The sequence below is a fragment of the Rattus norvegicus genome, chromosome 1 (genome assembly GCF_021556685.1).
Source record: "Rattus norvegicus strain SHRSP/BbbUtx chromosome 1, alternate assembly SHRSP_T2T, whole genome shotgun sequence".
Lineage (NCBI taxonomy): Eukaryota > Metazoa > Chordata > Mammalia > Rodentia > Muridae > Rattus > Rattus norvegicus.
The window spans coordinates 26,381,899-26,407,502 of record NC_141534.1 but is presented as its reverse complement, the minus strand read 5'-3'; the positions used below and the strand labels follow the sequence as shown (position 1 = coordinate 26,407,502).

The 25,604-nt window shown below is 36.4% G+C and overlaps 1 protein-coding gene across 3 annotated transcripts in view; it reads right to left on the bottom strand.

The window, feature by feature from the left end:
• Nkain2 (sodium/potassium transporting ATPase interacting 2) overlaps window positions 1-25,604 on the bottom strand; it is a 1,205,517-nt gene that overhangs the window by 665,644 nt on the left and 514,269 nt on the right. For all 3 annotated transcript variants that reach the window (NR_197310.1, NM_001432842.1, NM_001432843.1), the window contains 1 exon segment: window positions 21,954-22,091. Coding sequence is in view for 2 of the 3 variants with exons in the window: in NM_001432842.1 (NP_001419771.1) it covers window positions 21,954-22,091 (138 nt within the window). In the remaining variant the exon portion in view is untranslated.

Genomic DNA, 25,604 nt, shown 5'->3' with positions numbered 1-25,604 from the left:
AGTAGACAAGTCAATTACTACTTAATGTCTTGTCATAAAAATTAGTGACAGAAAGAGAGAGATAAACCTTTAAAATAAAGTGTTATTTTATTTATTTATTTATTTCTCTATTTATTCATTCAGAAGAGGGTAGAAGTCACTTTGATTACCCTAGTTTCAAAACTTTTTAACTCCTCAGTGATGGATTGGCATGACTTGGCTATGTTAATATGGAACATATTGAAACAAAACCTGAATTTTCATAACATTTGGGAAACATGACAAATAAAACTGAGTCCCTTGTGTAACTCATATCATAGTCATAGTTACTGCCAATTTAGAAAATAAATCTAGGTTTGCATATTCATTGAACTTGAATATCAGCTCAGCATATAGCTATTTAATGTCTGATATGATAGTACTATATCCTTCCCATGTTCTTCAAACCACTAGACAATATGATTTTTTATTTAAAAAATTATTTTGTTCTATGAAAATGGTGATATCTATCCAACTACATCATTTGTTTCATATGACAATAAAGAGAAATCCTTGGCCTAAGAATTACTCTTAAAATTTGATTATTTCCATGTGTGGTTATTGTTCATACATTTATTGGGTCTCCTCACTTTTCCAGAGATCCCAGGGGATACAATAAAATTGTATAAAAAGAACAAATACAGATGCAGATACATGCAGCCCAACATTGGTCTGAGCGTGGGGACCCCAATAAAGAAATTAGGGCAAGGATTGGAAGAGCTGAAGGGGTTTGCAACCTCATAGGAAGAACAACAATATCAAAGAACCAGACATCCCAAAGCTCCCAGGGACTAAACCACCAACCAAAGAGTACACATATGGGGAAAATGGCTCGAGTTGGGTATGTAGCAGAGGATTGCCTTATCAGGCATCACTGGAAGGGGAGCCCCTTGGTCCTGTATAGGCTTGCTGTCCCAACATAGGGGAGTGCTAGGGCACTAAGACACAAGTGTGTGGGAGCATGGGGGAACACCTTCATAGGGGTAGGGGAGTGCAGAGGGGATGGGGGATTGTGGAGGGGAAACTGGAAAGGGGTATAACATTTGAAATGTCAATAAAATTCAATTTCATTTTACATTCAAAAATATTCAATACAAATAAAAAAAAGAGTGGTTACTTGCCTGGTCTATATTCAGGCAAATGGTACAGCCTCACTGTTTTCTTTCTATACTGATTCTTAGTAATATCAAGCATGCTTATTAGTTTTTAATTTATTTTCTTCCTTCTTTCCTCCCTCTCTTACTCCCTCCTACCATCCCTCCCTTTCTTCCTTACTTCTTTTCTTTCACTTCCCCCCTCCTTCCTTTCTTCCTTCCTCTCCCATCCCACACTTCCTTTTCTTTTTGTTCATCTGTTTTTCTGGAGTATGCATTTTTACCCCAGTACTGGTGACCAAACCCAGGGCCTTATATTTGCTACAAATTTGTCACCAAGTTTAATTTGCAACTATAGCAATATAGAGCAAAAAGACTTAAATACAATTCCACTTAGGAAGGAAATATAAATAGAAATATAGCTTGGTCAAGGAAAACCAGTTTATATTTTGGCTAATGAAAAAAGTTACTCATTCACCCCCTATTCCCTAGGACTCTAAAGGAACAACTAAATTTTCATAGACTAAACAGTGCTTATGTGTGAAAATATTGGAATCTTAACAAAAAAGGCAAGCTTGAGTTAATGAGTGGTTATGGTGAACTGTGAAGGCCTAATAAATCAGTTCCATGTACAATCTGGAACTGAAGCTGTGAATATACCATACTCATGTACTCTAGATAAGCTTGAAGAAGATGGGAGACTACAAAACACAATAGGGCTAGATGCTATAGGATGGTCCAACCTCTTCTAAACAAGGCATAGCTGGAGGGCTTTTTTGAATAAGTTGCCATCAAAGTCTAAACTAGTCCTCAGAGATCCTGTGATGGCCAGTTTTATGTAAACTTGTCTCAAGCTTGAGTCATTTTGGAAGAGGGTACCTCAACTGAATATATGCCTCCAACAGAATGGGCTGTGGTCAAGGCTATGGTGATTTATGTAGAAAGGCACAGATCACTGTGGATAGTGCCCTGTTTTGACTGGTAGACCTAGGTATACTGTAAGAAAGCAGGCTGAGCAAGTCATGGGCAACAAGCCAGTAAGCAGCACCTCCCTTGCCTCTCTGTCAGCTCTTTCTCCAATCTCCTGCCATTCGTGGGTTCTGTCCTGACCCCCATCTCTGATGGTAATGTTTCATGGAAGTATATGATTAAATAAATTCTTTCTTTCCAAGTTGCTTTTGTCAAATGGTTTATTTCAGTCAGAGAAACATAAGAAAGGCTCTGGACCCAAATCCTGTGGGGGAGAGAGCTGGATTCTCAGAAGTGTGGACAATCCTGACAGCTCAGGGGAGACTCCACTTCTGCTCACATTCCTGGACCAAGAGGAACCTGCCTAGTGCCCTCTGGATACAGGAACCTAGGAGCAGTCGGGGGAAGGAACGTTCCAGTTTCTGCCTGAACCCAGAAATGAAGTCGAGTCACAGGAGTGCTGAAACACCTGAGAGCAGAGGTAAGACTAACCCTTCTGCTCCAAGAGACCCACCTGGAGGCTTCAGGATACACAAACCCAGGAGCAGCTGTCTATTCCCAGATCCAGCTGAAAGAAGACAAGTCAACAGGAGTGCTGTAACACAGGCTTACAGGAGGTCAAATCACTGTCAGAGACAGCAAGATGCTTACTGACATCAGAGACAACCTGATGGTAAAAGGCAAGCACAGGAACCCAAGCAACAAAAACCAGGACAACTTGGCATCGTCAGAGCCCAGTTCTCCCACTGAAGAAAATACTGGATATCCAAACACACCAGAAAAGCAAGATTTGGATTTAAAATTACACCTCATGATGATGATAGAGGATGTTAAAAAGGACATAAATAACTCCCTTAAAGAAATACAGGACAACAGGGGTAAACAAGTAGAAGCCCTTAAAAAAGAAACACCAAAATCCCTTAAAGAATTACAGGAAAATGTAACCGAACAGGTGAAGGGATTGAACAAAACCATCCAGGATTTAAAAATGGAAATAAAAAAAAAATAAAGCAATCACAAAGAAGGACAACCATGGAGATGGAAAAACCTAGGAAAGAGATCAGGAGACATAGATGCAAGCATCTCCAACAAATACAAGTGATAGAAGAGAGAATCACAGGGCAGGAGATACCGTAGAAAACATTGACCCAACAGTCAAGAATAATATAAAATGCCGAAAGCTCCTAAGCCAAAACATCCAGGAAATCCAGGACACAATGAGAAGATCAAACCTAAGGATAAAAGGTATAGAAGAGAGTGAAGACTTCCAACTTAAAGGGCAAGGAAATAACTTTTAAAAATTATAGAAGAAAATTTCCCTAACCTAAGGAAAGAGATGTCCATAAACATACAAGAAGCCTACAGAACTCCCAATAGATTGGACTGTAAAAGAAATTTCTCCTGTCATATAACAGTCAAAACAACAAACACACAAAACAAAGACAGAATATTAAAAGCGGTAAGGAAAAATGGTCAAGTAACATATAAAGGCAGGCCTATCAGAATCACCCCAGACTTTTCTCACCAGAGACTATGAAAGCCAGAAGATCCTGGGCAAAGCTCTCAATTAATTTAGATGGAGAAACCAAGATATTCCATGACAAAACCAAATTTACACACTATCTTTCCACAAATCCAGCCCTACAAAGAATAATAGATGGAAAACTTCAACACAAGAAGGGAAACTGCACACTAGAAAAAGCAGGAAACAAATCTCCTTGCAACAAAACCAAAAGAAGAGATACACAGAAACATAATTCCACCTCTAACAACAGAAAAACAGGAAACAAGAATCACTATTCCTTAATATCTCTTCAAATCAATGGACTCAATTCCCCAATAAAAGACATGGACTAACAGACTGAATGAGTAAAGAAGCCCCAGCATTTTGCTGCAGACAGAATACACACTTCAGTGACAAACACAGACATTATCTCAGAGGAAAAGGGTGGAAAACAATTTTCCAAGCAAATGATCCCAAGAAAAGAGGCTGGAGTATATATTCTGATATTGAATAAAATCAAATTTCAACTAAAAGTTATCAAATAAGACAAGGAAGGACACTTCATATTCATCAAAGGAAAAATCTCCCAACACGAACTCTCAATCTTGAATATCTATGTTTCAAATGTAAGGGCACCGACGTTCATAAAAGAAACCTTACTTAAGCTCAAAGCACACACTGCACCTCACACTTTAATAGTGAGAAATTTCAACACCCCACTCTCATCAATGGACAGATCATGGAAACAGAAATTAAACAGAGACATTGAGAAACTAACAGAAGTTATGAGCCAAATGAATATGAACCAAGATAGATATTCACCTTCTTGTACTTATGCATATCTTCCATATCATGGATCAAATTTCTACATATATCCAGATGCATCAAATGTTTTTGTGTAATTCAGAGGTGGACACTTGCAGCCAACCATTGAACTGAGAACAGGATTCCCACTGGAGGAACTAGAGAAAAAGTATTGAAGAAGCTGAGGTGGTTTGCAACCCCATAAGAACACCAATACCAACCAACCAGTGCTTGCAGTGACTAAACCACCATCCAAAGAGTACACATGGACAGACCCATGGCTCCAGCTGCATGTGTAGCAGAGGATGGCCCTGTTGGGCACCAATGGGAGGAGAAGCCTTTGGACTTGCCAAAGCTGGACCCCACCCCCAGTGTAGTGAAATGTCAGGGCAGGGAGGACTGGGTGGATGGGTAGGGGAACACTCTCATAGAAGAATAGGGAGGAGGGAAGGGATAGGTGTTTTTGTATGGGAAACTGGGAAAGGAGATAACATTTGAAATGTAAATAAAAATATATCCAATAAATTTTTTAAAGTTTTTGTGTTAATATCAGTAAATTTTTCATCCCAAACATTCCATACAAAGTATTGTCCCTGTGCATAATACATAAAGCAGTCACAGAAACATGCATTTACAAATCAGAGTGACATATTACATAATTTATTTTAGGGATAGTCATTCTATAATCTGAATTATGAAACTTAGTGACAGATGAATACATCAGAACATATAGATGTCAATTTAAACAATGAAGCAATATCAGTTTATTGTAATGTGGATATTAATATTATCAATTCTTCAGTTTTGTACATCTGCTTTCTCTAAATCAATGGCAACAGAAATTGTGTTAAAGGTGGATAATAGTGTTTTTCTCTTGCCAAAAAAAAAAGAATAGAAACCAAAAATGATGGATTAAGGGCTACCTATAGTGAACTGGAATCTGTTAAATGTGTTTAAAACCCTAAAGCAGTGCTGTATCACTCCCCATGTAGCTCACAGCTCTCCTGTGGCTGAAGGTGGAATGAACCACTAGCCAAACACTTATGCACTATTCCTCAGTGCACAAGCTGGATGCCTGGGAGCCAGTCACTAACTAAAACTCAGAATGCAATAGTTCCCAGCACTCCTATTTTCTAAAGATTAAAAAAGTGTGTATGTTAAGGCTTGAAGAAAAAAAAAAGACTTGAAGCTTAAAAAAAAAGGAAGACCAAAGTGTGGCTGCTTCTATTCGACTTAGATAGGGGAACAAAATAATCATGGGAGGCAGGGACCTGGGAGGGAGAAAGGAGAATGAGGGAAAAAAGCGGGGCAGGATCAAGTATGGAAAGAAACAGGTGGAAGTCCTGAGGGTCAGGAAAATGAATAAAAATATGTAGCAGAGGGAGATGGGGCACTGGGGGTAACTACTAGAAAGTCCCAGATGCTACAAAAGCAAGAGGCTCCCAGGACTCAACTGGGATGACATTAGGCGCAATGTCCCAAAACAGGGAGAGAGAACCTATAGAGACCATCCCCAGTAGATAGGCACAGGCTCCATTTGAGGGATGGGGCCACCCACACATCTCAACTTTTTTAATCCAGAATTTTTCCTGTCCAAAGGAAACCCAGGGATAATAAATGGAGCAGAGACTGAAAGAAAGGTCATTCAGAGACTGCCTAACCTAGGGATCCATCCCATCTGCAGACACCAGACCTCACACTATTGATAATGCCAAGAAGTACTTGCTGACAGGACACTAGTATAGCTGTTCCCTGAGAGGCTCTGAAAGCATCTGATTAATACAGATGTATATACTCACAGCCAATCATGTGATTGAGACCGGGGAACCCATTGGAAGAGTTAGGGGAATGACTGAAGGAGCTGAAGGGGATTACAACCACACAGGAAGAACAACAGTATCAAATAACCGAAACACCCTCCCTCCCTAGAGCTCCCAGGGAAGAAAATGCCAACCAAAGGGTACACATGGATGTATACTCCATGTCTCCAGATACATATGTAGCAGAGGATTGCTGTATCCAGCATCAATGGGAGGACCTTGGACCTGTGGAGGCTTGATGGTTCAGAGTATGTGGATGCTAGAGGGGTGAGGTGGGAGTGGGTGGGTGGGTGGAGGAGTACCCTCCTAGAGACAAAGGGGAATGTGACGGATAGGGTATTATAGAGGGGAGACCAGGAAGGGGGATACCATTTGAACTGTAAATAAATATAATAACCAATTTTTTAAAAAAGGAAATGTTGCCATAGTCAGGTCAAAAACATCACCCAGATGAAAAGATTCCTTTGAAGTGTTTTTTGTTTTTAATTTCCCGACATTTTTCAAAATTATCAAGGTAAGAAATAGATTTCATCCATTTTGCATTTCAATGGTAAACATGGTGCTGAAGGTAAATGTGTGCAGTGAGACCAGTACCATAGCATTTCCTTACTTTGGGGGGGAAACAGATACATTTTAACAACCTGAATTATGAAATGGAAACCAAGAAATTACTTCTGTGGTTTTAGTTTTTTGTGCACCTAAACAATTATTAGCAGTTAATGCATTCTCAGGTGTGAACATTTCTGTCCTAGTGTCTAAATGACCCTGTGGGGAAACAGGAAACCCACCATTTGTAAGCACTCCTTCTCCAGTTTGAGTCCCCACCCCCACAATGTCTTGTCTGTGGAAGTACAGAAAAGACTTTATACATCACTTCTCCATTCTGTGTTTACTCCGTCAGGTTCACTTAAAGGGCTTGGTATGAAGATCCTCCTTAACTGAACAGGCAGAGGCATGGTTCTCACGGGATCCAGTGGATTCCCTGACAATTAAATTCCCTGACATTAAGGAGCCTTGCAGCCTCTCTCCAGGAGATGCTGATTATGTATAGTATCTCTGCCTGTTTGAGAGGAAATTTTGATTTTTCTGTTTTAAAAAGAGAGTTTTAATATGACCTTCCTAAATCTACAGCTTGACATCTTTTTACCCTTCCTAATTTACAAAGAAATATACAAACCTATAACTTTCTTAAGTCAAACAGGAAATAACACATAATCATCCCATTAGTTGCTGAGAAAGCATTTGGCAAAATTCAATATCCCTTCATTATATAGGTCTTGGAAAGTTCAGGAATTCAAGATCCATACCTAAACGTAGTAAAAGCAATATATAGTAACCAGTACCCAACACCAACCTAAATGTAAAGAAACTTGAAGCAATCCAACTAAAATCAGGGACTGGACAAGGCTGTCCACTTTCTCCCTACATATTCAATATAGTACTAGAAGTCCTAATCAGAGCAGTCAGACAACAGAAAAGATGTCAAATGGATACAAATTGGAAAAGAAAAAGTCAACATACCACTATTTGCAGATGATATGCTAGTATACTTAAGTGACCCCCAAAATTCCACAAGAGACCTCTTACATCTGATAAATAACTTCAGCAAAGTGGCTCAATATAAAATTAACTCAAACAAATTGGTGGCCCACTTCTACCCAAAGAATAAACTAGGATAGAAAGAAATGAGGAAAACAACATTCTTCACAATAGCCACAAATAATATAAAATACCTTGCTGTAACTCTAACCAAGCAAGTATATGCTATGTATGACAAGAACTTCAAGTCTCTGAAGAAAGAAATCAATTTCAAAATTTAAAAGAAACCCCATGCTCATGGATTGGTGGGATTAATATAGTAAAAATTGCCACGTTGCTGAAACCAATCTATAGATTCAAAGCAATCAACATCAAAATTCCAAATCACTTCTTCATTGAGTTAGAAAGAACAACTTGCAAATTTATTTGGAATAACAAAAGAACAGGGTAGGGAAAACTATTTTCAACAATAGAAGAATTTCTCATGGAATTACCATCCCTGACCTCCAGCTATATTACAGAGCAATAGTGGTAATTTATAGTATTAGTACAGAGACAGGCAGGTAGATCAATGGACTAGAATTAAAGACCCAGAAATGAACCCACACATTTATGGTCCCTTGATATTTGACAAAGGAACTAAAACCATCCAGTAAACACAGATAGTATATTCTACAAATTGTGCTGGTTCAACTGGCTGTTCTATAGAAGAATGCAAATTGATCCATACTTATCTCCTTGGAAAAGGCTCAAGTCCACATGGACCAAGGACATCAACATAAAACTAGACACACTGAAACTACTAGAAGAGAAAGGGGGTAAGAGCTTCAAACCCACAGGCACAGGAGAAATTTTCCTGTACAGGACACCAAAGGCTTATGCTCTAAGATCAAAAATCAACAAATGGGACCTCATAAAATTGCAAAAAAAAAAAAGAAAAAAAAACTTCTGTAAGGCAAAGGACACTGTCATTAGGACAAAACAGCAACCAGCAGATTGAGAGAATATTTTTACCAATTGAACACCTGATAGTAGGCTAATATCTAATATATACAAAGTACTCAAGAAGCAAGACTCCAGAAAATCAAATAATCCTACTAAAAAATATGGGCACAGAGCTAAACAAAGAATTTTCACCTGAGGATTACTGAATGGCTGAAGAAATGTTCTGAAAGCGCTTAAAGAAATGTTCAACATTCTTAGTCATCAGGGAAATGCAAATCAAAACAGCTCTGAGATTCCACTTCACACCAATCAGAATGGCTAGATCAAAAACTCAGGTGACAGTAGACGCTGGCAAGAATGTGGAGAAATAGGAACACTCCTCCATTGATGGAGGAATTTTGCTGGTACAACAACTCTGAAAATCATTCTGGCACTTCCTCAAAAAATTGGACATTGTACTACTTGTGACCTAGCTATAACATCCTGGGTATATACCCAAGAGATGCTCCAACATATAACAAGGACACATGTTCCACTACGTTCATGCATCCTTATTTATAATAACCAGAAGCTGGAAAGAACCCAGATATCCTTCAACAGAGGAATGGATACAGAAAATGTGGTACATTTACTCAGTAGAGTACTACTTGGCTATAAAAAAACAATGACAACATGAAATTCTTAGGGAAATAGATGAAACTTGAAAATATCATCCTGAGTTAGGTAACCCAATCACAAAAGAACACACATGGTATGTACTCACTGACAAGCTGATATCCCAAAAGCTCGGAATATCCAAGATACAATTCACAAACCACATGAAGCTCAAGAAGATGGAAGACCAAAACGTGGTTGCTTCACACCTTCTTAGAAGAGAAAACAAAAATACTCACAGGAGCAATTTGACTATTTTAAGTTCAATTTGGTGAACCCTGTTCTTACAATCTTGAATATCTCAACAAAGCACCTTGAGAAATAAACTTTAAGCATAAGTCACTTTTCTCCATCCATGTCAGGCATAAATACAGAAACCTTATACCTCTGTAGTTGTCAACAACAGTCTGCAGGAATACTGAAGCTAAACAGTGAAATTGAAGAGATATACCCAGCACAAATGAAGAGTAGCACTGGAAGAAATCAGGCCATCCACATAACAGCAGGATAAGGGGTATGTGGTATATACAGATAATAATGTGATACTCACCTAAAGTTTTATACATTAGTGGACTTTGCAGCCCTGGAACTTTAATGATTGGAGAAGTTAAAATGCCCACATAGGAAAATGCCATGGATGTTACATAGAAAAAGTAGAAATCACTTGTTCCAAGGAAATGAATGGAAGAAAAAGTAATGCTTAAGCTGTCATTAAGTTTCATTCTGAGTTTCAAACCAGAACAATGCATAAAATGTAAGCTATATTCTAGGCATTTGGAAGTACTTTCAAATGTTCAGTCCAGGAATACCCCTGCAGTTGTACATGAATTTCATTCTGTAGCCAACAATAATGTTCAAAATGGTAAGAGGGCATGCATAAACCACACAAGAATATGGCTTCTGAATGCTTCACTCATATTTTCTGCTTATTCTTTTGTAGTAGAATAAACAGTGTCTTGGTACAGATACTGAATGAGGAATTTGGTAAACTACTGTTTACTTAAATACAAGATCCAAGAGCCAGTAAGATTGCAGAAGAAAGTATACAGTTGTAACTGCTTAGATTGATGTAATAATGGGACATAGAGAATATCCAGACAAAAGATTTCAGAGTAATAGAGGAATCCTCAGTGGGCAATGGTATGTTTCCACTTTCTAAAAAGAGATCTCAAACTCCTAATTATCCCTGCAATTGAGGAGAGTATACATTCTGTGGTGTATATTAAGTGAATTTGTCTATAGTGGTAAATGGTTTCAGCAACGTCTCAAAAGTACACAACTTCATTCAGGGGAAAATGAGATTAATATCTACATTACAAAGATCATTAAGGGAGTTTTATTTTCTTTTATTAGATATGTTTTTATTTATATTTCAAATGTTATTCCCTTTCCCACTTTCCCCTCTCCCATTCCCCTTCCCTTTTTCTATAAGGGTGTTTCCCTCCCCATCCACCCCTTTTCCTGTCCCCCACCCCCGACATTCCTGTACACTGTGGATCCAACTTTGGCAGGACCAACGGTTTCTCATTCCATTGTTGTCCAACAAGGCAGAAGTTTTATCAGTGATTTTTCCACATATTTAAGAGATTTGAGAAATGTAAATATTAGTAAGTCTTTACTGTTGTTCTTTAAGCTCAGAAAGTGAGATGCACTCAGTTTGAGACTCAGCAGTATATGAACACATGCAAATGATTATAGCCTTGGGCAACTTTGGTTGGAAATCATGTGTGGCTCATGTTTACAGAACTATGTTCTTTGCAAGAACAGGACTTAACACCAGATAGAAATTAGTGATTTTTGATATCATGATAGCTGAAAGAGGGACAGAGAGTATATATACATAGTTACCATATATTATTTTATTCACAGAAATCAGTTGTCATAGAAGAAAGAAGAAAAGACAAGAACTTTATCGAGCTTCTTAGTAAAACCAACAAGATATGTTGAGGTCATTTAATTTCATTGATGTCAGGTGTGCTCAGAGAAATTAAAACTCCATCCTTGAGTTGCCATACTGAAAATATTTTACATGTAGACATTGCCATAATATTTAGTACTGCCATTCATTAGGAATCGTAAAATTATTCCTAACATTTTTGGTCGCAATCACTGTTTAGTAAATTAGTGTCCTATTGTAAGTGACAGAAAGCAATACAGTATTATTGATTTTGTGTCTGTTTGACTGAGCTAATACAAAGCACATGGTGAATCACTGTGTCTCTGAGGAGAAGTTACTTTCTGTGACTTTGTGTCAATGTATGTAATGTGTATAATATTGAAGCATATGATACATACATTTATAGAGAGATCCCCACATAGTGTCCTAGAACTTTAGTTGGTGATCATCTCCTAACAGTTTTGTCTGGTTTTATTGTCTCTAGTCATTGCCCAAAATTCAAAATTAATGCTAGGATTATAGTTCAACTGCTAAGAAGTATTTCTTTGTGAACCTGAGAACAAGAGTTAAGATCTTCAGCACCAAGTAAAAGTCCAGCATGCATCCTAAGCTTCACAAAACATACAAGGTCAGAACATGGTCCTGCAACCACTTGGCTCTGGGCTAGATTGAACAGTCTGAGATAAGTAGAGAGAGGGAAAAATGGACAAGATACACCCCTTAATGCCCACTGCGTGACAAAGAGAGAAACTGGTTTATGGATGGTTATTAAGAACATCTATCCCACCGACATGACTGTAGTTGAAAAAGAGTTGACCCACAGGATGGAATCGTTTCATGCTGTGTAGTATTTTTTTTTGTTTTCTGTAGTCCACCTGGCTATCCCTTTTGAATCCAAGCAGCACATGCTTAGAGTAGACATTTTGGGGGCCATTGGGGACCTTTTTAATCCTCTGTAAAAAGCTCTCAACACATTCAGAATACAATACTGAAAGTGAATGGAAAAGGGATTTAGATAAAATGGTAACAATGCCAACTTTAAATGTTTAAACACCACTTCCTCTGAAAATGTAACTTTAGATGTCCATCCAAACCCTAACCCCATCATCTCACAGCAATTTCTCAAAACAATGGTAAGCAATCGAGATTTCGCTAAGTCCCAATTTCATAGTTTCACGAGGAGATTATTTAAAAACTGCAGATTCTCCCACAAAGTTCATCAAGTAAACCCTTATCAGTTTCTTACTATATGGCATCTTTAAAAATATAAATTCTGTAAAAAGTGGGCTTAAATGCAGGAAAACATTCCATCTTTAAAAATTACTTAAACCCAACTGGCACCTTTAAAAGAAAAAAAAAAGGTAGGCAATTAACTTCATCATAGTCAAGTAAATGACAGGCCCAGTCAAGCAGAGGTTTAACTGTAGAACACAGATAACGTGTTCTTGTGCTCAGAGTTCCCAGATGAGTCAGAGTCTCCACAACCACTGACAAGATGTCTGCAGATGCAGCACAAGATGACCCAAAAAACTGACAACTAGTTCATTTCGAAGACAGTTGGGCAATCAGAATGCATCCTGCAAGTGAAATGAGTCCCCAGCCTTGAAAGGTCAACTTCACAGCATTTGGTGATAGACAGATGCATTTGGAGACTACATAGTAAAAAGAATATCACTCAAAGAGCAGCTTTGAAGTATGCTCAGAGGATTTCTTCATTTAGTGTCATTCTGTCCAGCTTTATACAATGAAATTCAACAATGAATCAGAGAATCCAATAATTTGGGGGTAAAAATCCTTCAATGAAGTTAATCTTTAAAATTAGCTTCAGAGACACATGAAACATGTTAGAAAAATCCAAAATAAGACAACTGAAAATTTTGCATAACGGATTTGTTAGCTCTATGGCCATGAAAAAGAAATTTCAAATATTCTGAAAGTGTTGCTTATATTCTAGAGAAATCCATCTCTTGCCGATTTGTTCAGTTAGGAGAGCAAACTAGGAGGTAAATGACTGTGATCTCACATATAGTTACTTTTCTCATAAAAGACAGAATGACATGCGAAGGAGTCAGTGCAGATTCATGGCAATACAAAAGAGTGAAATAGTACATGATGAGGAATTATATGTAAACAAAAGTAAACAAAAGCTCTAGAAAATAGATGAGTTGTCAAAGATTTTTGCCAGTATAAGGCAAAAAGAAAGTGGACATGTGAACAAAGTGCTGTACAGAAAATTACTAAGATCATTAAATAGCTGTGGTGTTTAAAACACTTGGTACTAAGGAGGTCTTTAGATGATTCCAGGAAATATTTATTTTCTAACTGTATTTCAACTATTCCAGGCCACAGTATAAATCACTAAATTTTTCCTTTCTGAAGAATGCTTAGTCGAAAGCACTTGAAAGGTGAAGACAAGATATCAATTTCAATTCAGAAAAAGTAATTTACTAAAAGTAGAAGATAGCTATTTAAGAAAATAACATGCTTTAAAGTAAGTATTGCTCGTGAAGGAAAGATGGGTGAGGACCAGGGAATATTAGTAGAAGAACATATTCAAATTAAAGTTTAATGAATTAACATAAAATAAATGTTGATCACAAAATACGTATTATTCTCAATAAATGAAGATAAATATGAAAATAAGGTCAAGACAGTTTGTCAAGAGCTAATAGCAATGATACAATCAAAAACAAAGTACTTTATGTTTAATCTGACAGACTTAATGTAAAATCTTGCTAGTTACATTTTCTTGGGTATGATAATGAATACAACATATCTATGGACATAATAGTAAACAATATTTTGAGGGGTTTTCTTTATAAATAATACCCATTAAAATAAGAAAAGTAGGAAATTTCTCTATCAAAAGTAGTAAAACAGAAAAGCTGTAATATTTATCAGAGGTGAGAGTATTATTCAGGCCACCCTCAGTTACATATTCAGTTTGAAGCAAGCCAGAACTACTAGGATAACCCAGTTCAAATAATAAAATAGTTCAAATAATAAGTGGTGTTACTAATAGATGCTCATATAAAAGAAAATCTGGTGTTACATATAAAATTCATATGTCCTAAGTGTTGAATAAAAGAGTATCCAAAATAATTGAAATGGCTTAGTAAGTATATTTTATAGTATGCAATTGCAGATAAATATAAATGTCAAATGTTAATTTTGAGAACTATACAATGAAATATAATCATAATTATCCCCTTCACCCACACAAATTCTTCCTATATCTCTAATATGCCTTTTCTAAACTTCATGTTTTTTAAAAAGTCCAGCTAGTGCTAGTTATATGTGCATAGGTGTAAGGTTATTGGTAGAATATCAGAAACCTACAAGTTTGTACATCCACAGATCCAATGTAGATGCCTCCTTAGAAATGGTTGAGGCTCTGCCTTCTAAATAGTTGTTTTATATCTATAGTCCTGTTGTCCCCAAATTCTGGGTCAAAGACCGTATTTCCTGTAATGGGCAGTGTCAAAGAAGAAATACCTAACAAGTCAAAGCACCAAGAATAAGAACCTGAGGACTTGGATGTAAAGAAAGAGAGGAGGCAGGAAGAATGTGAAATCAGAGACTGGGGAGAGATTATGAAATGATCTTTGTTGTTTATGACCTGTTAATTTCATTCATGAACTCACATGGTTTTCTGTATATCATCTGTATGAAATCAAGTCAGAAGAAACCCTAGCACACATAGGGAAAATAGTTTTTAAACCACATACATAATGAAATTGTAAAGCTACATTCCAGATAAACAACAGGTGAAGTTAAAATAATTAACCAGTAAAAATATAAGACACGAGAAAACATCAGGATTTAACTTTTATATATTTCATTATCTCCCGAGGATAGCAACAGTTTGATGATGATGTTGAGGTTGATGATTATGATGATAATAATAATCATGATCATGGTGATGCTTATGAGTGTATACCTGTTGTCCATATATTATTTCATTCTCAATACTACTTAAAATTTGGTCTTTTCAGTGCAGAGCCTACAGGGCCTGGAAGGCAGAATGTTATGTAGCAATGTGTGCATAATCAGAGAATAAATTCGCACATGTATGTATGAATAAGTGTAAAATGGGTAAACTCTATCCTCAGACATGTGAGTGCATTGTAGAAATCAGAATAGAATAATACAAGGTTTAGACAAGTCAAAAATGCAACCCTAATGCTATTGTGTTCTTAAATATCTGTGGTTTCACTTCAATTCATTCCATTCAACAAACATTATTTATAGTTATAATAATCCAAAAATATTAAGTAGGAAATTCTAAAAATCAACAAATCATGTGGCATTTCTTTCTGAGTAGCATGATGAATGACATGTCCTTTTACTCTCTCTCTCCTAGATTATGAGTCATCCATTAGTCCAGCTGTGTAACTGTTAGTCATATAATAACTACTTACATTATCAGACTGCATGATGACCTCTGATAATGCTTGTGTTTAACTATGCCCTATTCTCTTAAATAAGGACAGAAATGCTGACAATTCCAGTATAATGAAGTGAAACTTCCTGTACTCCCCTCAAAGGGAAAAAGGATCTCCTCATCAACTTAATGGGTAAAAATCTTTCATGGTACTAGGATTTTTCTCTTATCTATAGTCTCAGGTTTCTCCTAGTGTCTTTGTATGTGTCCTCTTAAAACAGGGTGAAATAAGGGTATCTATCTTAGCAAACAAAATATAATTGATTTGACCCAATAACAAATGAATATACAAAAAAGTTCCCCTGAAAATACGAAAAACAAATTAACAAAAACAAAGACAAACAACAAAACATGGCCATTCTCAGCATTGAATCATGAGATGGAATCTTCTTAGCCATCTGCTTTATATCAATACTTTGAGAAACCTTTATGATTCATAATGAATAACACAGATATATTACTACACAGTTATTCACTGGAGATTAATAGCAGATGGTCACATGCATTCCAGATTCTTAAAATTAATCAAACTACTACAGTACATATATGAAAGTTTAACTAGGGTTTGTCACATGGTGTTTCTGACAGAAAATAAGGAGCCCTTCTCTCCTTTAAACAATTGTCCAGAAGTGGCAATTCTTAACAGCACTTTATGTAAGCACCGAGTATCATTATGTTTAATTAATGTTCTATTAAAAAATACTAGGGTCTCAGATTATACAGTATGGACTAACTGGAGATCCATAAACTCTGATAGGACAGACAGTCATGTTTTGAGTGATACGAGGAAACACAGAGGTATATATGATTTTGCTTGCCCAGTTAGCTAGTGAGCTAACAAAGCACTGACATGTTCGTTTTCTACAAAACCATTTAGTCTGTTCTTTCCAGCCAGCACATCATTGTCTATGAAGATATAGGCTAGATATTTGCTGCAGTTAATTCTCAGTTATAGATTTTAGTCAAACTTTTCGGTATAATTACAATTAATACCATGCATATCTTACAAGATATATCTAAGATTACAATGTGTACAGAATAGGAATGTTTACTAATAAAATATGTTAAGACTTCTGGCATTCACTAATTCTAAATTTAAAGAATGAAATGAGATATTCTTACATCTTTAGTGCAAATAATACATCAACTATATTAATAAAATGCTTACAGAAGCCATGAAAATGGGTCAGTGGGTGAAACCTGTCTCAAAGGTTGATGACCTGAGTTCAGTCCCCACTCAAATGGATCTCAGAGTTCCTTCAAAGAATACTGGATTCTGCTATTGCTTTTGCTTGCACACTAAGACTCTATGGTAAGAACTTATTCCTGAAGACAAGAGCTGCTTTGGTCACAGGACATGGGTTCAAGCTGACATTAACCTAGAATCTTCATCTTTACTCTTATGGGGTACCGTTCATCATGTTGGGAGGTGATAAAAAGGCTGCTGGGGAAGAAAAGCCATTGGCACTCTTAATAGCTGTGAATGCTACAAGCTTTGTGACAGCCAGCCAGATAATATTTAGACATCTGTACAATACTAGGAGTGTGTTATGATGGTAACCAACTACTTTCTCATTGTATTTAAGATCTTTGCCACAAGCAATATCTCATTTTTATCTGTTAACTGAGCCAAGAACTGTGGTTTGGTAGGTCATAGGTACTAGGGAAGAACAGTTATGCTACTAAATAGGCATAATATCACTCTGCCCTCTTAACTACCCATCTTCATACACAGAGACTGATGTAGCTCTTAATTTTCATCAGAGAAGCATGTTTTGCATTAGTTAGTAATTAATATGGAGACATAAGTGGAATGATTGACCACTCTACATTGGACTTTTATGTCACAAGCTGCCCTTTCAAAGCAAAAGCAGAAGGAATATCTATCAATAAATACAATGAAAAATATTTATGGTATATTTAAAAGTAAAGAGAATTAATGAGAAATGAGAAAGCCAAAATCAAATTATGACTCAAAATGATCTATATTAAAATGGTTGTGGGAAGTTTCTATTAGGTATTGTTTAATGACTGCATATGCCTGTAATCCCAGCTCTTAGATTGACATAGAATGATTGTTCAGAAAGCTATGTAGGTTAATGTCTATATGTAAGTGAGGGCTGGTACAAATTAGGTCAAGGCCCATGATTGGACAGTAAAAAGTAAGGAGGGAACAAAGCTTTTGTAAGGCAGGAGAGAAGGGGAAGGAGAGGAAATCAGGATGGAGATGGAGGACGACCCAGATCAAGGTAGTTCTAAATGGCCCTAGGTATTTATGTATATTTCTTAAGAGATGGATTTCTATAGGTCACATTATCTTATCTAGGTGGGTGGTTTATATCTTTATCATTTGGATGGGAGTTTATTGTGTCAATATATTATGGATTGAGAATTTAACATGGAAATATGATTCTTAGCTCACAGTTTGTAGAGTCTTAATTTTACCAGGTAGCTGGAACCAGAGAGTTCATGGCTAGTAGAGAGAGCTGCTGAGAGAAATACTAACCAGAGATAAATTATGGTTAGTTCCATTTGGCCTGCCCATGGTGAAACTAACTCTAGGGCCAGTGTGGCAAGGTGCCATTCTGGAACAGCTCATGGACCACCTGGGTCTGAGAGTACTTGGGGGCAGAGTGGATCCACTGATTTAAAAGTACCCTGCAGTGCCATGTGGCCTTACTGGTGCCAGTGCTAGCATGGGATAAAAGGTTCTGCCCTTTTTTAATATTTACCACAACAAAGCTGAGGCCTCTATTGCCTTTATAATGTAAGATGCACTATACAAATACATAATGAAAAACATACCTCCAACAAATGTACATACTTCCAAACATTGAATATAGAAAGAGACTAGAAGAGGATAAGAAAATGATTTTGGTTTACTCTACACCCAAATTTATGAACTGCTTTAAAAAATTTACATTAAATTTTATTTCAGAAAATAGTTATTAACTACACATAGATTATTTTTAAAACTGCATTGCAAAAATACAAAGAGATTTAAAAATAAGCATTTAAGTTGTGGAAATGTAAGAATTTTGAGTAACACATAGTAAAACTCTTAGTTACTAGTGTGAGACCACAAAGTAGCTTCTCATATGATGAATGACTCATATTAGTGCAGAAATACATATTTCTTTGAGAATAATCTGCATTCACAATGTTACATTAGTATATTTATTTAGCACTACAGGCCAAACTCATTAAACATGTATTTTTTTTGTCCTTTTCCTAGTCCTATGGAAAAATACTTATTTTTGCAATGGCTTCATATTATTATTTATATTCTTAATATGATTCTTTTTCCAGATGCTTTGGTACTAATCTATACTGATTGTCTCCAAATAGGAAGCACAAATTTTCAATATTTTGACTACTGTAAGTTTTCCAGAAACCTTCATTTTGCTAATTTGTCTTTGTAGCTATTTGTTTTATAAAAGCAAGAAAGTAGTTGAACACAGAATAATAATTTCTCAAAATAACCTCGAGAAATACACATATTTTAAAGGGAGGCAACATCATTACAAGTATTCCATTCTCACCAAAAAAGAAAAAAATAGAGAGAAATCATTTGATGAAGGTATACTACTTGAATGGATTATGCTGCTCCCAGAAGCCAACAGTTATTAAACACGAATCACACTGCCAAATGTGAGCTTTATGAGTTGTTGGTCATGAAGGCATCAGATGCAACCAAAAATATACAGACTATAGCCATTGCTTTTGGTTGCCTACCCAAAACTGCCCATAAGACCATAATGGAAAGATATTATTTATTTTGGCTATAGGACACAGAAAAATAAACCAAGTGCCCTCTTTCATGGTTAGTGTCCATTGCACTAGAGAATACAGTACTGGTTTCTGGAAGAGGACAGTCATTGTACACTTAACAGATATGGGCTTGACATGTTGCAATGCTGAATTAGCAGATGGTGAATTATCAGATAGGTTTTGCTAACTGGTACGATGATGGCATAGTTAAATGAAGCTTTCTCACTGAATATGGGTCACACTGCACATGAGGTGATGTGTTCCTGATCTTGGAAACCTGGTCAAATGCCACTGGCTAGGCCACTCATGGGTACTAGGAGGAATATTACTAGCATTGTTTTGTTAAAAGTACATATTGTTTGTATCCATAGATGGGCAAAGCTCTCAGCCTTGGCCAGAAAAGTTTTGGTTGTACTATGCAGAAGTTAACTCAGGGATTCAAACCTGATCAACTGCTGAGAGTAAATGGCTTTTAAGTGCTCAGCCCTAAACATGACATTGATGTTACTCCTAGACCAAGAAACACAAGAGGGAGAAAAAAAAATGAATGTAAGAGGAGGGAGGTAAGGAGATGTGTTGTAAAAAGTGTTTTCTGTGATTGATACAATCATTGAATTCATGAATTCTTGTCAGCTGAAGTTATCTGTCACCAGTCTCTGCATGTTTGGGCCCTTCAACACTTTATCTTTTATGAGATAATGGTTCATTAGGCACAACTCCTCCTTGGAATTTACAAGAGTTCAACAGCTTGCTAGAGATGAGGAATCACTTTCCTACAGGTGGTGGACAAGTTGCACAAGCTCTCATGTATGCTCATGCAAACAATCTAATTAAACTCACTGGCATGGGCACACATTCACACATCCATAAACACACACACACACACACACACACACACACACACACACATACACATATGCACACAAACAGACACACACACCTATAGAAAAACGATGCTATATAAAAGAAAAAAAGGGAGAAAATCAGCTGGAGAGGGAAACAATGAAAGCTATGAAGGTCAATCTAATAAAAATAATCTACATATTTGTGTGAAATTGTCAAAATAGGCAATAGTATCTTAACTTAGTGTCGTACCCTCCTGGGCGTCCCCAGTGGTTGCCCCCTGCTGAGCCTTGCTGATGCATATTGAAGCCTTTTGTTCCTAACAAAGGAATATCCTGACCTTTCTATACACCTCTGCACTAACATCTTTCCTGTCAGGTTTAATTTCGGTTTCTGTTTTCCTGCTGAGAATGTAAACTCATTTTTCCATTGTGCTTCCACTCAGTGGGCTTGGGTTATATAGTCTGTGAACCTCAGTAAAGCTCTGACATTCTCCTAACATGAATGACCTGAGTATGTGTTTTTATTTTCGTAAACCTTGCAGGCCTATACTAGGTTCTTAGTACCATGGCCATATGGGCGCAATGAAATTAAGCATAAACATTTTTTTACTCTTCCACGGAACAGTTTTTAGGAGATGTAGATCACTACCTAGCTACATATAACATGTCCTTTCTCAGAGCATGCTCCTAGATTTATGGACTATGGGCTTCTCTGAATTCCTAAGCAAAGTATTAGTCCCCTTGGATCTGTCTTTCACTATGTTCTTGCCTCAGTTCCCGTGAGCTGTCTCTGCTCAGGAGTACAGAACAGGTCAACCAAGGGCACACTTTATGAGAAACAAGTTTCCTGAAACTTGAGAAGCCCTGTTGCTGTGGGCTCACTGAGGCAGCTCTTCAGATGTAATAACATAGACATTGTGACAAATTAGTGTTTACATTTAAAATAAGTCACTATATATTTATCCTTTGTCAAAAATAGAAAAAGAAGGCAAAGGTTAAACTTGGGAAAAAAACCCCACATTAATAAAGTGTGATAGCTAAAGTCTGAAGCATATTCAAAGTAAAAAGAAAAAAAATGCTGCTTGAGTTCCCATAGCAACTGAAACAGTTGAACTTCAGCTTTTATGTGAAGTAAGTTTAACTTGAATTTGAATTTAAATTACATCCTCTGAGTCAAAATGAGAATTTCAGGAAACACAGAAACAATGTTCCAGAGTATTCTAGCTTCCAACTAATTCAATTACTATCCCTAAAGTGCACTGAAATTTTCACGTCAATAGTATATTTGTTTTCAGTGACTTTAATGTATGTATATTTAATTTTGAAATAAAATTATTTAAAATGAGAAAACAATCTTACTATATTTTCTTAATTGAGAGGACACAACTTCATAATTTAGAGTAATAGGATCATGGTTCTGTTTGTGATTATAGGAAAACATTTGCCCAATGTGCAATTAATGAATATGCAACACAGTTATAACCATTATCAAGCTTAATTACTACTGACAGTCTGAAACTGTGAAAATAAACACATGATGTAAGATTATGCTATCCTTAAATGGAGATATACTTCATTTGTAGGACTTCTGTAGCATGCCCATCTTTCTCCAGCTCAATAAAACAGATACATGCAGAAAGGATACTTACTCCTGTTATGTAACGAGGTCTGTATTGAATAGTTCCAAACAAACCAAGGATGACGATGATAATATGTACAAAATTTGCCAGGATAGGTGCCCACTGATATCCAAGGAAATCAAATATTTGCCTCTCTAGCACACAAACCTAGAATAAAAAGGAGAACAGTATAGGTCAGCACAAATGAGAGATACTGAATGAATCACTGTGACATTATAAATATCAAGTATAACTATTGTATGTGGTATTTTTAACAGTGAGAACAGTATGTTCCTGTAGATTGCATAGGAACAGCATCTGAGTAACTTGTCCTTTAGGGATGGTTCTAGAGAAACATTAAGGACTGTTTATAAGATGTCATCTGCACAGTCACAAAAATTCATATTTTATGTGCGCTATTAAACATTTAAGGTCATCAACCAAAGGTATTTAAGTCTCCATGCAGGGCTTATTGTGTTGTCTTCAAATGTCACACTGTGAGCTGGGGACTGATACAAAGGAAAAATATGAAAGAAAGCTAGTGAGCTACTAGAATTCTGTATGAAGATCCATGACCAACAGGCCGCATGACTCATTTCTTCTCTGAGTGTCTGACCTTTTACTGAAAAGTGAACATCAGCAGATGGGAAGGGCTCTTCCAGTCCTAACACAGTAGAATTATAAATTAGTTTTCATTATGTAGGCAATGTAAAAGAAAGGTTGAAAAGAAAGTATTAATGACAAATTGAAAACAAAAATCAGTCATTGTTTCAAACAAAGACAATTTCTCTTATTTCTTAAATCACTTTGCAATTAAGACATACAAAAAATTTTAAGTAATGAGAAGATAAAAAAAGACAACCAAGTAACACCAACAAACTTTCAGTAGTTCTGAAATTTCATTTTTCACTACATAGTGAAATAAAGATTTCTGGGAAATCCTTCCTTGGACCCAAAAAATAAGCATTCCATTGGCTTTATTCTTGCCTGCCCTCAAGTGGATAATAGGCATACTGTTTGGAAAAACACATCACACATGATCTCAATACTCTACACTAGGACTCAGAAACATTCAGCCTGATTTCAAAGGAAACGGAGGTTTTAAAACCATGTGTTTTACTAATATCATTTGTGATTTAATGAGAGTTGTCTTCAGCAGGAAATACTGTATTTAAGATAAACACATTTGGGGCCAGTGAGATAGCTCAGTAGGTCATACTGCTTATTGTATAAGACTGATTATTTCAGTTTGGTCCATGGAACCCACAGTGGAAGCAATAAACTGTCTCCTATGAATTGTCCTCTGACTTCTACACAATGCTATGACTCATATTTGATGCCCATGTGTATGCACAGATACCTACCTTCAATAATGCTTCCTACCTTTCCAATATCCCCCCTGCTCTTCCTTTCCTCTATCTCAAATTAATACATAAATTCTTTGTTGTTATGAGTGTGTATGTGTGTGTGTGTGTGCATGTACATTCTTAAATAAACTGTTCAGTCCATATAATGTTACCTATATGCAGTTTTTATTTAAAAATCATGCATATGGCCTAGTTTGAAGAATTCTTGAGTGGGTATCATTCCCATATCAGTGTTTTAGCTTAGCATCAGACTTTCTCCTGAGGACTTGGGAGGAGAAATTCTCAACAGCTGTTTGCATAATACCCCCATCACCTAAAACAAAGCCTGAACTGTGAAATGACTGTAATTATCACAGACTCAACTGAAATAGATCATTGACATTGTATCTTTGCAGGGTCAGAAGTAGAAGAAGAAAAAGAAAGAGAAGAGGACGAGGAAATAAGATGAGGGGGAGATGCTGGCAGTAGTGATGATGGTGATGATGTTGGTGATATGTTATTGTTCCTTTGTATATGCTAAATCCATCATAGCACAAGATAGCAGTACAATATTTTGATTGACTAATGATCACAGAAAGTCTGTAGGGCTTGAATATACTAGTTAAACATTGAGATAGTATTAGGAAGTTGAGACATTCCTTCTGCTATTTTGAGTATTTAGCAAGATAAGTAAGATTTATCTGTAACACAGGACAATGCTGGATGAGCACTGTGTGTGTACCTCAATAAATAGTGCCAAGGATTAAGTTGTTCTTTTGATAGAACAACTTCTAATCATGTATATGAAAGTTCATTTCAACATTGAGCTTCCTTCGTTTTTGCCTATAAACACCAAAGAAAGACAACAGCAAAAGCAAAAATAAAACAAACAAAGAAACAAAAAACCCTGAAGCATTTGTATTTGAGCATCACAACTGTGAGGACACAGCAGGGGAAAAGCATTGAGCGTATCAGTCAAGCAGTGGAAACTTTCTGAACAAATGTACCACTTGCACAAGAAGATTATAATTATGATGATTAATTATAAAAACAAATAGACAATAAGGTACTTGCTAAATTTGCAAGGCTAAAATGAAAATTTAATAATATTTATTAGGTTCACATGACAAAACAAATTGCTTTTTCCTCAAGAGATTATGAAGACAGAATAACCTTATAAATGATGTCAAATGTGTATGTGTAAACACACATACACACACAAACACACACATACACACACACACGCACATCTCTCCTTTTCCCTTGTTCTACTGTATACAGTAAATAGCTTTATCACAGGTGCTGTAAGTTAAAGCTATACTAAAGCATTGGACCCATTCAGTAAGTCTAAGTGAAGTAACAGTTTATAAGCATAGATCAGGTTTCCTCAGATTTTCTTGCCTCAGAAATAGTCATAAATATAAGCATAGTACTGGTATTGTTAAAAACCTCTTCCATGTCTTGGAAAAATACATATCCCTCCTCAGTCATGTGCAAATCCAAGGAAAGAATCCTGATCCTCAGATTTTGTAGATTAAGGATTCTAAGATGCAAAATGTCTGACCTCCCTGAGGTAACAACAGTAGTACTTGAAACCAAAGTACCTAGCTAGTATAGTGTCTGTAGTGCAGGAGCTGAAGCAATGGAGAGAGGAAAATCCTGGGTACTTGCCCAAGGATTACATCTACCCAAGATAGCAAGTCCCAGGTTGCAGTGGAAGAATGATTGAGAAAAGCATCCAAAATAGACTTCTGCACCCCCCAAAACACACACACACACATGCATGATATGAACACATATACACACTCCATGTATCCTTATGTTGTGTTGTAGTCTGATGATAGAACATATGTTGTTAAATTCCTCTTTTTTATTTTATTTTTTTTTTGGAATAGTACAGAGAACCTTTACCTATAATTTCAGTTTGTCACATTATCTTACTTTGGTGAAGGCAAAACTCATGATTTGCTTTTATTTTATTTATTGCTTCTTTTAATGCACTCTTAGTAGTATTCTGTTTTTATCCATAGAGATGTTCAAATTCATTTACCTGATGTCCTTCAAATCATCTGATATATAAATGCAAAGTCATTGCATTTGAAAAGATATAGTACTATCGTTTATGCCCTGCCTTATTTTCACATAAAATATCAACCAAAAAGCATTTGTTATTGTCCCTTTCTTATACATAAATTTTGTTCTCCATTTTAACTTCAACACAATACCATTGTGTCATTATACAATACCATTAATTGCCATTAACACCTTGGTCCACAAACAATGCTGCCCTCATTACTACTGATAATGGAGTTTTTAATTTGAACAAATATAAGGT